The 17227-nt window shown below is 38.4% G+C and overlaps 1 protein-coding gene across 4 annotated transcripts in view; it reads right to left on the reverse strand.

Moving 5' to 3' along the window:
- The window catches only part of ADCY1 (adenylate cyclase 1), a 162901-nt gene that overhangs the window by 100017 nt on the left and 45657 nt on the right, over positions 1-17227 (reverse strand). For all 4 annotated transcript variants that reach the window (XR_003530820.1, XM_027662823.1, XM_027662822.1 and 1 more), the window contains exon 2: positions 11619-11768. Coding sequence is in view for 3 of the 4 variants with exons in the window: in XM_027662823.1 (XP_027518624.1) it covers positions 11619-11768 (150 nt within the window). In the remaining variant the exon portion in view is untranslated. The remainder of the gene's footprint in view (positions 1-11618; positions 11769-17227) is intronic.

Genomic DNA, 17227 nt, shown 5'->3' on the forward strand with positions numbered 1-17227 from the left:
ACCCTGTTTTCTGTATTTTCATAGAGATTTTAAAAATGGAGAAAAAAAATTAACAAAACCAGATTTGACATATTTGTTTCTTGGCTGATAAAACATGAATATTTTTGTTTATTACAGTAGCAATCCAACAATGATGACAAATAGGAAAAGGAGGAGGAGCATTTTGATCATTTACACAAGATTTTTTACAATATGAAACATGAAATCTAACCCAACAATTTTTGCAACCTATCACAGATCTTCTTTTGTTATTACTATACTTAAATGGAAAGTGCAATCATAATTAAAAGCCTTTTCTTTCCCCAGAGAAGACAAGCATCAGACACGCATATAAAACATTAATATTACTGTTTCAAAGTCAACTCATCTATGTAATTTTGAGATTCAGCTTCTACTTAGTCAGCAGAAACTCCAAAGTACATCCTAAATATTACCACCTGCTACCTAATTATACCATAATAAGCTCAATTTTGAGTAATTTTAAAAGCTTCTTCTTAGTAGGTTTACAGTTTTTGTCATCCCTATGTTACACTGCACATCCATTTTAATTCCCTGTAAGGAAAAACAGAAGAAGGAGAGAGAAAGGAAGCCTAGTGCAATGCATGGAAGAACAATTTTATGTAAAATACTAGGATTCATTTATACTTTTTGTAAACTAGGAAACAAAGACAGAATTAGTGAATTATTGTAAATTCACCTATGCTCTGCCATCTCTTCCACATGAGTACACGAAAAAGCACTGCTAAAGATGGTGATCTTTCTGAAGCCACAAGGTGGCAATGTTTCAGAACGTTCCTGGATTTCTTGAAAAATTTTATTAATCAGCAAGTCATTACCATAATAATAATAATCATAAAAGACCACCCGTATAGATGCCATCTAATGCACAGATTTTGATTAGTAAGAGGATGGCTAACAACACACAGCTATGAGAAGTGGTCAATATACTATGTATGAACTGCAAGAAGGTTTCAGAATGAATAAACCTATACCAGACCAATTTAACACATTTCCATGGTTAAGTGATTATTTTTGTTTAAATAAAAGAAAGGCAGGATGCATCAACAGAATAGTGTTTAACGAGGCATTGATAGTTTCCACATAGAACATTATTAGCTACAATGCAGGTGGTAAGGCCTTGTGAAAGAATTAGAGGAGCATGAAGTCTTGGCTAAAACAGAGGGCAATGAACAGCATGAAAAGCAGAAGCACTGAGATGGAGAGTGGGCATAAAGAGACCTTGCTTGAATGCACAAAGTTCACAAGACATCATTCAAGAAGGAGAATGATAACAATGAGAAAAACTCAGTAGTACATTGTACCTTTTATGTACCATCCACAAAAACACATGGGCTAAATGAGTTGGAAACCTCTGCATGTAAAAAAGCACCAGATACCCTCAGATTGCAGAATGTCTATGAAGTATTTATGTGACACTACCCTAAAAAGAACTGGAAGATTGATAGTAGGGTAACTTGAGATCAGATCCACAAATCTTGTTCAAACAGGAACAAGAGCTGAGAAAGGCTATGGGAATAAACAAGGAAGCTAGAAATATAAAAAGCATAGCCTGTCTTCCTAGCTATCCTCATATATATTAAATCAGAATGCTCTAGAAATACATCAGTGAATATTAATCACCAGAAAGGCAAGCTAACAAAGTCGACACCAGATATATACTGTAGCATCCAAACTACCATTAATCTTTTGACTTTCACCTTATATCTTTAGTATCTACTTCCTCTGAAACCTCACTGGAAATATCCAATGTATCCACATAACCATCACAGAAACTTGACAAAAAAAAGATTTTACTCATCTCAGTTAATGGAAATCTTCCTATTGAAAGTGAACTTGAGTGATAAGCTTAATTCTCACAACTAATCAGTGCCTTTACAGTTAAGGCATCTTTATTACCCTCACTATAGTGTAGGCAAGTAGCCATACAGATATAATCAGACCACTCGCTAGAGCAGATAACTTGAAACCTTCCTTACGCTTGGCAGGGAAGAAGGAACAGTATTTCTGCAGTACATTGCCAGGGACAGGTATTTGTCAAGTCCAGCAGTGTTAGACTAATGTCTTTGTTTCTACCTATCACACTCCAGAAGGATTTTAATAAACAAGTTCTTTACGGTGTATCAGTGAAGATGAAATTTTGGCACAGAACAGTCACTGAACATACTGTTCTAAATCTTTCTTTGTAGAAAGAATATATTTTGCTCCTTGTCTTGCGGAGTCAGGAAGGCTAGGTGTCGTCTTTGAGTGAAAAGATCCTCTCATGGTAGCACTGACTATATGCATAGATATTTCAAGTATATATGTTAAAAACAAAAAGGCACACTTAAAGCATAAATTCAAAAATTTTAATTTATTCATTAAAAGGTTTTTCTGATTCAAAGAAGGATCTTAAAATTATCAGAAAGAGCACCAACCATCTTCCAGTGTCATGATCAGAGGGAACACAGGAGGCCTAGGGAGGCCTGTAATGTTACCTCTGTGAGCTCAGGTTTGCTAGAGGCTGAAGTGCTACACAGAGTTCTGTGTTCTATCATGAACAGGACTGGAACAACAATCCTGCTATTGCATCTCTTCTTCTGAAGATACTAGGAAGATTGAATCAAAAGCAGCATCAGCTTTACCAATGGTATCCCCTGGAAGAGTAGACATTATCTTCACTGGCTTGCCCCGGTATACTATGTTTCCTCTACAGTTACAAGTGCACCTCTTTCCGGTCCACAGTCATATCTGGTTTGTTCCACTGATGTAACACTGAATATCTCAATTAAAGTATATATTCCTCATGAAGTGAAAGCCACAGAGCTCAGCCTTCAGCAAGATAGACACATTTTCTGCCCTTGCTAATCCTCCAGTCCCCAACTAGTGCTTTTCTTCTTGAAGAATATGCTACATGTTTCAGTTCAAGCTGGTACTGTGACTGTGGCATTCCCTGATTTTCTTCTGACCCATGAACATTCTCCTTCACCACGCTCCTCCAAAACCTAGATATCTCCACCAACTCTACATAGATACGTGGCAAATCTCCATGGTCTCCTCTGGCACCTTGCTGAGAAATGGAGCCAGCATAGCGGAGCAGGGAGAGAAAGACCACTGAAATTTCTAGTCTTCTTTCCTTGCTCCTAGAGCAGACACAATTTGCAGTCGAGGCTCCAGAACAGGGGAAGAATCAATAGAACATTAAGGACACGGTGCTGGGCTAGCCCTGGTGCTTCACACCACTACTTTTGTCTGATGCAGCATATATTTAGAGTTGTGTATTTTCAGGATAAGCTGAAAATTTCCCAGGGTCAAACACTAGCATATTTAATTGACAGTTGCTTGAAAGAGAACATATTTTAAATTTTCTATTATTTATTCCAAAACTCTTAACAGCGGAAGTATTAACAGGTTTTAGAATTATACGACCACTATTTTTAAAATTATCTATTTGTCACAGAATCACTGAATCCTTTAGGTTGGAAAAGACCTCTGAGATCATTGAGTCCAACCTTTGTCAAGACACCACCTTGCACAACTAGACCATGCCACCAGTTGCCACATCCAGTTGTTTCTTGAACATCTCCAGGGATGCTGACTCCACCATCTCCTTGGGCAGCCCATTCCAATGCTTGATAACTCTTTCCATAGAGAAATTATCCTGATGTCCAGCCTGAACCTCCCTTGGTGCAGCTTAAGACTGTACCCTCTTGTCCTGTTGCCTGGGAGAAGAGACCAACTCCCATCTGAATACAATCTCCTTTTAGGTAGTTGTAGAGAGCGATAAGGTCTTCCCTGAGCCTCCTTTTCCCCAGGCTAAACAACCCCAGCTCCCTCAGCTGGTCCTCATATATCTTATTCTCTAAACCCTTCACCAGCTCCATTGTTCTTCTCTGGACCTGCTCCAGCACCTCAACATCTGTCTTGAAGTGAGAGACCCAGAACTGGACACAGTACTTGAGGTGTGGCCTCACCAGAGCTGAGTACAGTCGATCACTGCCCTGCTCCTGCTGGCCACACTATTTCCAGTACAAACCAGGATGCCCTTGGCCTTCTTGGCCACCTGGACACACTGCTGGCTCATGTTCAGCAGCTGTTGACCAGCACCTCCAGGTCCTTTTCGACTTGGCTGCTTTCCAGCCATTCTGCCCCAAGCCTAGCGCTGCATGGGGTTGTTGTGACCCAAAGGCAGGTCCTGGCACTTGGCCTTGTTGAATCTCATACCACTGGCCTTAGTACATCAATTCAGCCTGTCCAGATCCCTCTGCAGAGCCTTCCTACTCTCCAGCAGATCAACACTCCTGCCCAGAAGTTTTTCTGCTCTACTCAATGTAAGCCAGCATACATTAATATAAGAGCTTAACACGGATGACATGACTATATGATATGCATACATCTATAAGAAAAAGCAAACTGCAACAAACTGCAGTCCAAGACATCTCATAAAAGACATTTCATTAAATGAAATGGCTCATAACCAAATTAACTGACATATTTAATGTGCTGGTTTTTACTGGCATAGAGTTAATTTTCTTCAGAGTAGCTCGTATGGGGCTGTGTTTTGGATTTGTGCTGGAAACGGTGTTGATAACACAAAGATGTTTTAGTTACTGCTGAGCAGCGCTTTCATGGAGCCAAAGGCTTTTCTGCCTCTCACACCACCCTGCCAGCAAGGAGGCAAGAAACTGAGAGAGGACACACCTGGGACAGCAGACCCCAACTAACCGCAGGGATTTTCCATAACATATAGTGTCATGCTCAACATATAAGCTGGGGGCAAAAGGAGGAAGAGGGAGAGAACATTCAGAGTGACGGCATTTGTCTTCCCAAGTGACCATCATGTGTAATGGAGCCGTAGTTTCCTGAGGATAGCTCAGCACCTGCCTGCCGATGGGAAGCATGAATTAATTCCTTGTTTTGTTTTGCTGGCATGCACAGCTTTTGCTTTACCTATTAAAGTGTCTTTGTCTCAAGCCATAAGTTTTCTTACCTTTATTTTTCCTATTCGCTCCCCCATCCCACCAATGGGGGGAGTGAGTGCTTAGTTGCTATCCAGGGTTAAACCACAACATTTACTAACATGAGGAAGCTTTCAGGGGATTAAATAAAGTTAAACCAAGTTGTTACTGTAGTGATCTGGTGTGTTGTTATAAATGTGGATTTTTAAAGGCTTTTGTAGATTTATGATACATTTTGCAAAATAAAGGTATGTGGCTAGAGTAATATGACAATGCAGTTAAAAATATGAACTTTGTATGATTTACAACTGTATGTTTTTTATTGTATGCTACTCACTTTATTGTACATTTCTACACTTTGACATTTCAAGTCTAGTAGCAAGGCACCACTCTCTCTTATCATACAGTTGTGTAACCCTAAGCTTAGCTGTTCTCTTGTAGCCACTCCCAGGGAAAAGCCTCATCCTGTGTTTAGCTAGGAGTTCAGGATAGAAGGACTGAACTGCCCTTGGATGTGTCTATTACTACTGAAGATTATTGCCTGTAGGTTAAAAGGTTAGATTACAAGCCTCACTTTTACTTGGCCAAAGTTAAGTAAGAGAAATCCTGATGGTATGCCAAACAATGCAGCTTCTTGCCCCAGCCACATTCAGATGATATGTTTATCCTGCATCAAAAGAAGTGCAATAGAGCTGTAAAATTAGAACACATTTATTTGTTTGCTATACCCTGCTTTGCAAGGGGTTACAAGCAATTCCTAATGGCTTCATGCTGAAGCTGAAGCCTTCCACCTGGAGGTTTTCATTTCACCTGAGTAGCCCTCAGACTTATTTGCTCTATGAAGGCTAGACACATGCATGACTATTGCAAGACTGGAGACTAACAGGTGCAGGTCAGTAGAAATCTTCTGGGCAATTATTGTTGTGTGGAAGGGAGAAATGCACCTTCATGACTCCTTTTACCTGAGCAAGGTGAAAGATGGACGAGGGGTGCCACACAGCAGGATAAAGGTAGTCAACAATTCATCTCTGTTCCATGTAAGGAACTAAGCAGCCAAATGTGGCAAACAAAGCAGACAAAAGGACAAGTTTCCATTTCTACTGCTGCTGCTATTTGGCTAAGAGGCACTGCTGGCCAGCCTGCGTAAGTTGGCCTAAAGTCCAGTAGCTCAAACAGACAGCGTGAAATTGCAACACTCCTTATTTTCTCTTTTCCCTGATCAAGAACAAATAGACTTTTGAAGATGGACTTTCCTGTGTAAGATTGTGGTTTGATGACACAATAAAGCCATTTTTAAGCTTCCTTGTAACAGAACACAGCACTAATGTGGTCAGCTAAAATTAGTTAGTGTACCTATGTTTTCAAAAATTATACTGGCTAACTTTTGTAGAGGATCAGGTATCATTTTTCACCCTGTAAATTGTGCAAGATCAGGATCACTTTCCTGTTGCACACTAGAGAATTTTACAAGAACGTGCTTTTGCATCCACACATGATTCAGAAATTTTTGATGAAATTTTTGCTGCAGGGTGATTTGCCGATGCATTGAGCCAGTATGAATGGTTATGGAAACAAGGCCTGTGTTTTAATAATAAATTTCATATTTTCTTCTGCACTGTAATGAAAAAAAGACACAAGATCCTGAGGAAAAAAAGTATGGGAAACATGAGGAGAACCTGATTATGTATTGATAAGCATGTTGTCAGGCACTCTAGAAATTACTTCTGCATAAGGCTGTGCAAATAACAAATTCCTCAGTTTGGTTGCTGAATTGAAAGGATAAAAACCCCAGCAAACTTATCCATTACCAAAACAAAAATCCAACATGGTTTGCTTTATTCAAACATAACGTAATTTTATCTCTTTCTTCATGAGTACTTGAAATTAAACGTAACAGATAAAACCACTGGAGGTTTTCTGCAGGTGTCCTTTTACTCAGAGGTACTCAGGGGGAAGTACACATATACAAAATGTGTAATGTCTAGATTAAATTGTTTTGAAGGGGGATCTGAACCCAGCAGGGAATTTGAACTCAAGACATACTAAGCAGCAGTTCAAAGTATTCTGCACTGAGAATCATGGTATCTTTTGTTGACACCTTTTCCCATTTCTGTGAATAGTTATTAATCAAATCTCTGACCCAGTGGTGACCCAGTTACTACATGCAACCTTAAGGACATTGCCCTAAATTGCAGAAGACACTTGGAATGCATACACATATGCATGCAGACATTTGCACACACAATTCAGCATTGCGGAAGAAAAATTTAGCTAGCTGCACATGATCTGGAAGCTCTGCAGACCAACATCAAGGTGCTAGTCTGTCTTCCAGAACCACCATTACTGCAGCAGAATGGTGTTGAACAATCCACTCTCTCAGCAAAGCTGGCTAGACCAGTTGGGAGTGGCAGGCTTCTGTCTCTGAAGCGAACTCTGAAGCCACAGAGCGGCTGTCTCAGCCCAGTGCTCCTAACTCCCCTCATTTTTAGTGCTTCTTTCAGTTTCTTACAATAAATCCTGTAATAAACTTAAATTTCATGCATCATAGTGGATGACACAACTATTTCATGAAAGACCGATGCCACCAATTCTCCAGTCCCAATGGTTTGAAAAACTAAATGTGATTTCACAATTAGTTTTTAAGACAGCCAATCCCCCATTCTGGAGACTTTACTATTCTCCAGTTGATTTTCCACCATCATTTCTAATTGTGAGCAAGAACAAAAGTAACATTTAGGAGGGAGAGAAAGAAAGGGCTAAACAAGTGAGTTGAAAGGTGTTCTTTATTTTGCAAACATATTTTCGTGTACTTACACAATTAAATAACCAGTAAAGATATCTAAGTTGGTTTTGTGGGCTTTGAAGGTTTGCATGAAGTCAAACATTTTTCCAGCCTTCCTCATACTGTAATGAGTGAGCAATGATAAAATAATTTACTCGTCAAAATATATATTGTACTTTCCATATATTATAGCTAATGCTTTGTTGGGACTGGGGAGTTGTAAGCTGTGAAATAGTTAACTGCTGTGTTACTGTTATAAGTTGACTATCCTGCAACTGGTAGTTCCCTAGTTGGCAAGATAAAGTATTCTACTTTGCTGAGCATGTATACTATATCCTGTTTTTCTAAAAATATTGTCTAAGTGTACTCATTAGAAAAGGAAGAAGAGAACAAGGATCAGGGAGTCAAGGACAAAGATGATAAAGAAGAGCCAAAGAGAACATCTGGATACCATTCCCATACCCAGCTCCAAGGACATTTGAGCTAATTAAAACTGCTGACAGAAAGTACCTGGCAATTAGCATGGGCCTGCAACGGAACCAACCAGAACGAAGCCCGCGAACTCAAGCCCAATGAAGAGCTAACAAGTGACTATGGGAGGGGAGTTAAAAAAGGTATAAAAGTTACTGTTTGTCTCCATTGTACTTGCGGGCCGTTGGAGGAGCAGGGGTCTCCCCAGGCCACCCAGCGCGCTGATTTGCTTATTTGCACTTTATATAAATCTTATAATAAAAATTGCTGCTATATTTTGATTTGGTTTATTTACCTATAACAATATGAAAGCAACAGGCATTTTTTACATCAGTCTATGCTGCAACAAGTGTACTTCACCAAGAAATTATATGCTTTATCCCCAAATTCAATGTATGAATGTGTATAGAAATATTGTCAGCGGAAGAGTGGGGGGGATGTGAGTAAGATTCTTTACAAGGTTGGCAAGATTGAGGTAGGAAATAGCTTCCAAAAATCAGGAGACCAAATAGGCTACAGTTCTTCAGCTTGGAAAGAGAGATGAGAAGGGTTATAAGAGAAGTCTCTGTTGTGAGTGGCATGAAAGAGGTTACTGTAGGATGATTACTAGTAATATATCACAAAACAAATCAAGTCATCAGATAACAAGTCTAGAACAAATAAAAGGAAGTTCTGTTTCACACAGTGCATAATTAGAGTATTAATTAGTACATAATTGGAGTGAAATTCACCACCACAAAACTGTGAGGAGAACAAAACTATACACATGCTGAAAAAGACACTGGGAAAATGGGAGTCTGCAGGTCTTTAAAGACAGTGATCTTGTTGCTTTTCAAGTTAAGATGGCCTCAGAAGTACAATGGTATCACTTCCTTGGAGCACAGCTCCGCTTCAAGAGCCACTATGATTGGAATTAATATATGGTGAACCACATCTTCCTTATTGGTTTCCCCTCCGAGTTAGATGGATAGCAGCCTCAGTCAGCAGCAGACACCTCTCTCTATGCTGACCACATCCCCCATTCCCCATTCCTACTTGCTTCTCTCTTTCTTACTTGGGAAGGGGTGAAGTACTGCCTGGAGGGCTGGTTGGGATGTCTAACACTGGGAGTCCTCCAGGGAGATAGGTGACAATGCCTTGCTTGCTGTATGGGCAAATGATGGTTTGGAATTAAGAAAGTGAAAACAGAGAGTGCAGTGGGAGTGAGGGGAATGGCTCAGGCACTCTGAGTGAGTAGGAACAAAACAAGTATATTTCCAAGGAACAGAACCCACCTCACAATATTTATTCCTAACTGTTTGCTTTGCAGAGGATGGTCTTGCAACTGAGAGTTATAGATAACAAAAGAAGAAGCTTGTCTCAAGTGAATGATTATAATTATTTGCTCATTGTCTAAAACTTATTTGGTTCTTTACCTTCAGGTGAAATTGCAGTCTAACATTCGGCAACGTAACAAATGGATGATGCAACCATCATGGCCAATTATTCATTGTGACCACAGAGAACAGATAAGAGGGTGAGCATTACACTGAATTTTAAAATAGAGACTTTCTTTCTCCTGAGCAACACTTTCAAAACCTACTTGAAAATTCCTGCATGAGTCCAAAAAATACTACAACATATTTACTCCTGCTTGTGAAAATACATTTATCAAAATTGTCACATGGGAGTATTACTACAAATGCATCCCATGAGGAGAATTCACTGTAAGTAGGACACAGAGGAAGAAAACTCACATACAATTTCAGCTGTGGTATCTGTCTCACACAGTCAACACTTAAACTTCAGACAGCTATGTGTGTTCAAAGGCCAGGAGCATGTTCCTTCCTTTCCAGTTAGAGACTTGCACAGAAATACCAATGAAAGGTTTTAGCATTTTGCATTAGAGGTATGCTAATGTAGTGTGAGAGCAGACAGAAAGTATGTTGGTGGCACTTTTGACAGCTAAATAGCATATATCACTACTGTATTAAGTTTTACACTGTGCTGCATAAAGTTAAGTTCACAAGTATAGGAGAAAAATATATTCTCTTCCCTGACTGTAAACTGCATTGGAAGAATCTTTGCAGGATTATTTAGGTATACTATCAACAATAATGGTATTTATGTGTAATATTTTCACTTTCTTGTGTTTCTATATGCATGGGTAATATATAAAATAAGACAGACTGCTAACATGCTAACAAGAGAAACACAAAAATCAATTTGGTTTTCAAGTTGGATCTCAGAAGGAGGTTTTCAAAGGCACAAATGGCAGGCTTGTCTAAATCCCATGGAAATTCACTTATGGCACATTTATGCCTTTAAGAATCTGCAGCTTTGAATTATAAAAGACAGAAGTAAACCTAAAGGCTTTGATCCTGATACCGTTTTTACACAGCCAGCAAAGATATGCAGTTGTTCCAAGAGACGTCTACTTATTACAGAGTATGTTCAGGTCATAAAAACTCATGCACTTAATTCATAACAGAAAGTACTTAAGGACCTATGTTATTCCACACAAAGGAACAGACTTACTAGAGAAATTGCAAGTGAAGGCAAGTAAAACTGTGTGAGGTACAGAAGTTTTGAGGACCCTGATATCTTGTATTACAAGGTTTTAATATCACTTAAGTCCTTTATTGGCATAAGTAACCATCCTTCCATGGAGGTCAATCTAAATATTCCAGCATGACCCTTTATTATCACCTCTACCGAAAGAAAAATCTAGACGAAATCTTACAGACCAACAGATCATGGTAGGCTTAAGCTTCAGACCTGTGAGGAACAACAGCAAGCTCCACAATATAACATTTCTTCTCATTGTTTCCAAATCTGTTTGAAAGCCTGATTGATAACATTGTATGAAACAAACCTTCAAGTTACTAAGGTCATTTTTGAGAAAAGATTGCTATCACAGTTGATTTTGTTATTAGTTATACAAGAATATAATGTATATAATATATACTTGTTATCAATTACACTTATTCAGTTATCAATGCAGCTCCTTGTGACTAAAATGTTGACTTTTTTTGTAGGTGTCATGCACACACAGAGCCAGAAGAAAAGTATTTACAGCACATCTAGCACCCACCCAAAAACACGATCTTAGATAAATAACCACGATCTTAGATTACAATAGTATATTAGATTTGACTCAGCCCTAAAATATAGCTTCTCTGGCACTGGAGCTGACAGTAGCTGTGGGGTCAGCCTGCACCTCTCTGAGCACTCCAGATAAAGAGTGAAGAGTATGCATGCACTTGCGAGGAAGAGCTGAAGCAGGCGGGGGAAGGCAGCATGCTTCCTTTACAATGCAAATGTGCACACGCCCTAGCATACAATTGCCAGCAATGTCCTAAGCTTCAGTTCACATAACTACAGTCATGTCAGGAGAAACAGAGAAAAATAAATAAAGTTTAGAAACTGACCTGTTTTTCATTTTCATCCTCCAACCTCAGCCTGTCCTCAATGCAGTTCCTGGCCTGAAGGAATGCCTTCCTCTGAGCCCTTTCTGTCAAAATCCTCACAAAGACCCCATACAAATTTACACTGACAAAAAGGATTGCATTGGCCACGAGCTGTAAGAAAAAAAAGAAAAATAAATGAATATTTTAAAATACATATTTTTATTTTATATTTCTACTCAGTAAAATATATATTCAAACTGAAACAAAACAAAACTGTTTGAAAATTGTGCTTTGCTAACCGTGTCACTGATACCTCTTCCTGCAGTGAAACAATTACAGCAGCTACCACAAATTCGGGCAAGCAATATTGATAATAGAGAATTTTGCATCTGCTGAGGTTAATTTCTCTTACAATGATCTGTAGCTTATCATTTTTATTCATCATAATTTCTTTGATCAGCCCATTGGCAGATCTGTCCACCTAAGGAGAGCAGTATCCTCAGTATTTGTTCAAAATACCCAGAAAACTGAAACTATTTTCCTATGCCTTCATAAAATAAGGATATTATTGGCCCTTTTTTTATACTTGAAAAGCAAGGCACTGACAACCCTGTGACTGAATCAAAATGTATGCCTAGCTACTCCAGGCTTTCATGTTGCATAGTTTGCACTTGGAAAACTGCTTATTTTCCCCTATCTGCACTGTTAGCAACCATACTGTATTTTTTGAGAAATCATCCAAAATATTGTTGATGCCATCCTGCACTAGACCTCTAAGAAGGCACTGAGTCCTTTCAAATGATGGCCCTTGGCACAGACCAAGCCCCACCACAATGCTGTAATCAGGGACCATGAATTATTTTGAAGCTACTTCTACAAACAGTGATTTTATGAGAGACACATAAAAGAACTCAATTGTCCTTCTGGTTTTTTTAATGTTTTTTACAATATGTGATAAAGTTACTTTACTAACCTAAATAACTCAACAGTGGTTTGTGCACAACCTCCCTACCTAAGGCAATCCTGTTCATGTTTCTCACCGTATCTCTGATGTCTGAAACATGTCTTCAGATTGTACCTTCTGCAATGCAATGTTTACTTAGTAAGGAGGCAATAAGGCCTGTTTACCCAATATATTTTCAGTCCCATCCTCCTCATTAATCATAAGGGTTCACGGGACTCGAAAATTCCAAAAATTCAGAAGTGAGTAGGCACGTAAATTGACCAAGAGTGGGCATAATAAGAGTAAAGACATTACAGTGAGTAACATAATTGATGTTAAATTTCTATGCACCTAAAATGGCTCAAAAAGACCATATAATTGACATTTGTTTCCTAATTCAAGGTATACATTTCAAGTTAGTACATCTGTGTTGCATGATATGCTAGTGTAAATTGGAGACCACTGCTCTTGTGTACACAGTATAGTGAGTCAAGCTGTGCCAACAACACAATCAAATTTTAAGAAAAATAAAACTACTGATGCTGTAGAGAATACTTGCTAACAGGGTGAAGGCTTGATGGTAAAGTCAGTATGCCAACATGGTAAGCAAAGATCCAAAACGGTATCCCTGATGTTTTTGGAGAGACTTTGGAAAATGTTTCACTGTACAAAAATAAAAAAGAATTTTCTGTTGAGTGCAGCTAATGTCAATATATATCTCCACTTCTTGTGATCTCAGAATAGTATGGAGAATTGAAAGACTCATTCTGGTTGAGTTCTCCAGATCTTCATGGATTCACAAGTTCTCTCTTACCTTCAAACCTGCTCGTTAGTTAACAGGACATAACAACAAATTCCATGCAAACACTTTCACCAGCACAAAATCAAAAGATTACTTGTGACTTAAATAAAAGGAGCTGTGCCTAGCATTAGTGGTTTCTTTTCTCCTCAGTTGTCTAAAAAGAAACAATTATATCACAAGAACTTACACCAGTGAAGAATAGTGTTACAGCTTCCTCTGGAGACTGGAAAAATGCAGGTTCAGGTCTCATGAATCAGATGAATTTTAACCTAGCAATCTCATATACCAGTTACTTACATACCACTTCTGATAATAATATACATTGTAAAAATTTGAAGATGAAATGCAATACACCAGCATATTATTTCATAATACAGGCTGAACATAAACAGTCTGCAATTCCTATTCTGCTTTATTTTGCTTGGTCACAGAGAACTGTTTGAGATATATCAGTTTTTGCCACAAGATAAAGCCTACTGCAATAAAATGACTGTAAAAATTCCAGTAGAATCCTATTTTTAAAGACATGAATGTGGCCACACTCATCACTGCATTTTATCATGCCAAAGTGTAGTGACAACACTGTATTTTAAGTCTAATTCTTAGAAGCACAATGGAATAAAAATAGAAAGGATTTGAAAGGTTATATTCAAAGGCAGTGAAGAGAGCCCACAGAATAAACAGACTTGACCCTGTCAAATACAAAACAGCTGTGAATAACACAGGATGAAACTATCCTTATGTGCTGATATCAGTGGCTCAAGACAGAAATAATTACTTCTAGAGACAATAAAAAAAAGTCATCTCCATTTCTAGTTTTCAACTGGAAGCAGTAAAAGACCATATATTGTAACAATCTGTCAGCTGCTCTGAGACTATCATTATGATTTCACTCAAGCAACAGTGATCACCTGGACTGGGGGTAACCAGTAGGTGGGCTCCTGCCACTTTCAGACTCAGTAGGGTAGGTCATTTTCCAGCACTCTTTGAACAGTTTTAAAGATAAACCAGAGGCTTAGCTGTCAGCTCTGGCCTGCAGGGAATCAGCAAAGTGATAAAGTAAAGTAAAAGATTCATAGACTTCAAAATGTGAGAAAAGAAAGTAGGGCAGATTATCTCCTGAGGTAAGAGTTCCTTCCCTCTGCAATCCGTTTCTACTTAATTACTATTTTTCCCCCAACTGCAAACTACATACTACTCTTTCTCTCTATGTTTATCAGATGTGTGCCATTTTCCGGTCCCTTCCATTTTAATATATAAATATGTATCTCTATATCTACACGTATACATACATCTATATATATAACTTTCACACATTATGTGCTGTAATTCCATGAAAGAATGTGAGACTTGCTGTTAAAACTAAGGGACTTTAAAGAGATACAGAGGCATTCAGAACTGGTGAAACATCAAGGAATTTAATTTTCTGTTATTCCATTATTTACTATACCACTGCTTAGTAGCAAAAAGAGTGCTCTTCAGGTTTCACCACCACCATAACCATCAAAGGAACAATTTCCTTAATGCAACACAAAGTGATTAAAAGACAATTTTATGCAGCAAATTTTCAAACCATGTTACTATCTCAATCCATAATGAGATTACAGGTCAGCCAGAACAAAAAAAAAGAGGTATCAGAATCATGAAAGACTGTTTCTAAAATTATTTTCTTTTATTTATTGTTGTCACTGAACCTTGTATTGTGCATTCTGCCTATCTACTGTGCTTCAGTATGAACATCCTGAGCTTTAAGTTTCTCTAGTCCTTTGTAGGTTATACTCCTGTCACTGGATGAATTTTGGCATGGTTCCTTGTGTAAGGGTGTTACCAAAGGCAGACTTCCAACACAGAGAGCAAATTCTTGTGGGCTGCCAAGTCAGTGAAGAGGGACTGGGAGCTCCAGCAATTATTTCAACCAAATGTCTATCTCTTCTGGTTTTTTCTCCATTAATTTTTTGAGTCTATGTTTTGGAAGGGAACTTGAACTGTGCAATACAGCAACACCCATCAAGGAGTGAGAAATAATTCTAGCAGTAAGACACATGTAACATGCCCATGCACACAGAGCTTGAGGAGTTCAATTAAAGATTTCATTTTTACTCCCCATATTCACCTCCCATTTCTTGAGCCTCCCTTGGGATTAGTTGAGAGACTCTTTGAAGAGTCTTTTGAAACTTTTTTCTCTGTTCCAGATAGGATTTATTCTCCACTTCTTTTTCTTTCTTTCTAAGCAAGAACCCTGATATGTGCATTCATGCTTTTTCTCAAACAAATGGTGAAAAATTCTTCTACGTTATTTTTATTTATTGTTTGCCTTTTGAGAGGACTCTGCTTACTCAGCAGACTAATTCTGCTATCAGGTTAAGCAGTTGAAACCTGCAGCTGGTTTTCACTGGGGAGTAGCTTTCTGTTTGTATCACAGAATTGTCTCAGAAAAATGTGGCTATTTCACAGAGCTGTAAATGACTCTTGGATCTATTGAAAGTGGTATTCATATGGATAGATATTGAAATGCTCAACTGAAGTAGACTAAATGAGAAATATAAATTATTAGTGATGGAAACTTCAGGAGACTCCCTCAGAATTTCACTGTGCTTTCTAATAGGTGGACTTGTGGTGTGAGTAGGACTGAGAAGGGATTTCAACAGTTACCACTCCCAGAATTACAATTTAGTGGGTAATATCAATATTTGGTTTAATCTGAGAAGCCTGAGTTCTCATGACAACCCATGAAGTAGAATGGAATATGCAGGAAATATGGCCAGCATTTCCAGGTGAAAGTTGAAATTTGCAGAAAAAACAAGATCAGTGCAAGTCCTGTATGTCTTAACCCTCAGATACCTGACGAGAGTTGTATTGGGTCTGAATTCTACTTCCAGTTTTCTCTCTTAATTGAATTTTACTGCAAGTAATTTCTGTGCCACTGTTGTTGTTCCTGCTATACTGACAACATAACATTTAGGCATTTTGTCAAAATACTTTGAGATATGGCAATGAAATATATCATGGTAAAATCTGTCTATTGTGAGGGATGTCTCTAGGGAAAAAGTTGTGAACAGCTTACAAAAATGAGTCAGTGCTTTCACCATTAAAATCCTTGAAAAGCAAGGCAAGACTGTGCCCTTTATAAAAATCATTGATATAATGAAAAAGAGTTTAAACAAAAGTAGTTTCTTTCTCCTGTTATGGAAAATATTACCATTAGGACAGTGCTTTATTTACAGTGCAAGACTGTATAGAGGAGAATGCACAACTGCCTGTTGATCCTGACATCTTTTCTAAGTTTGATAATTCACTTGGCCAACTTACTTCAAAACTTTTTTGAGAATACTTAGTTACTCCATCTGCTCCCTCTGATTGCTGAAGTGGTGTAACACAGGAACTGAGAACTTCTCAGGTGTCCCAAAAAGCACAGCCTTCTACTAAAGGAGGCAGCTAAACAATTTCTCTCCAAATAATTGTATTCCCATTTAGATTAAATATTCTTCTTTTATTAATTTTTTGTCGCAACTGGCTGGTAGTATATACTAAGGAAATACTGTTCTACTGTGCTATTCACCATGGTTTGTGCATTCATTCACTGCCCTCAGGAATCTACAGAATACTCTAAGAGGGGATTAGTGAGCACTTATTTCAGTGATAATGAGTGCACATGCCACTGTTGAGGAAAAGACGAGTAGCACTGGGATGTCTATAACCATACAGGTAAAGGAGAGACTTTTATGATATCTAGGATGCTAGGTCCACAAACCACAGCCAGTTTTTCTGAAGTGTATGTGCAGAAGGTGTTGTATGTATGTATCGCATAAATCCACTCTGTGATTACATAAGATACCAAATATTTGTTTGGCTGAAGTTGCAGAGTGCCAGCTTTCTCCTCATCAG

Source organism: Corapipo altera, unplaced genomic scaffold, assembly GCF_003945725.1.
Source record: "Corapipo altera isolate COAL_440 unplaced genomic scaffold, ASM394572v1 359, whole genome shotgun sequence".
In the NCBI taxonomy this organism is placed as follows: domain Eukaryota; kingdom Metazoa; phylum Chordata; class Aves; order Passeriformes; family Pipridae; genus Corapipo; species Corapipo altera.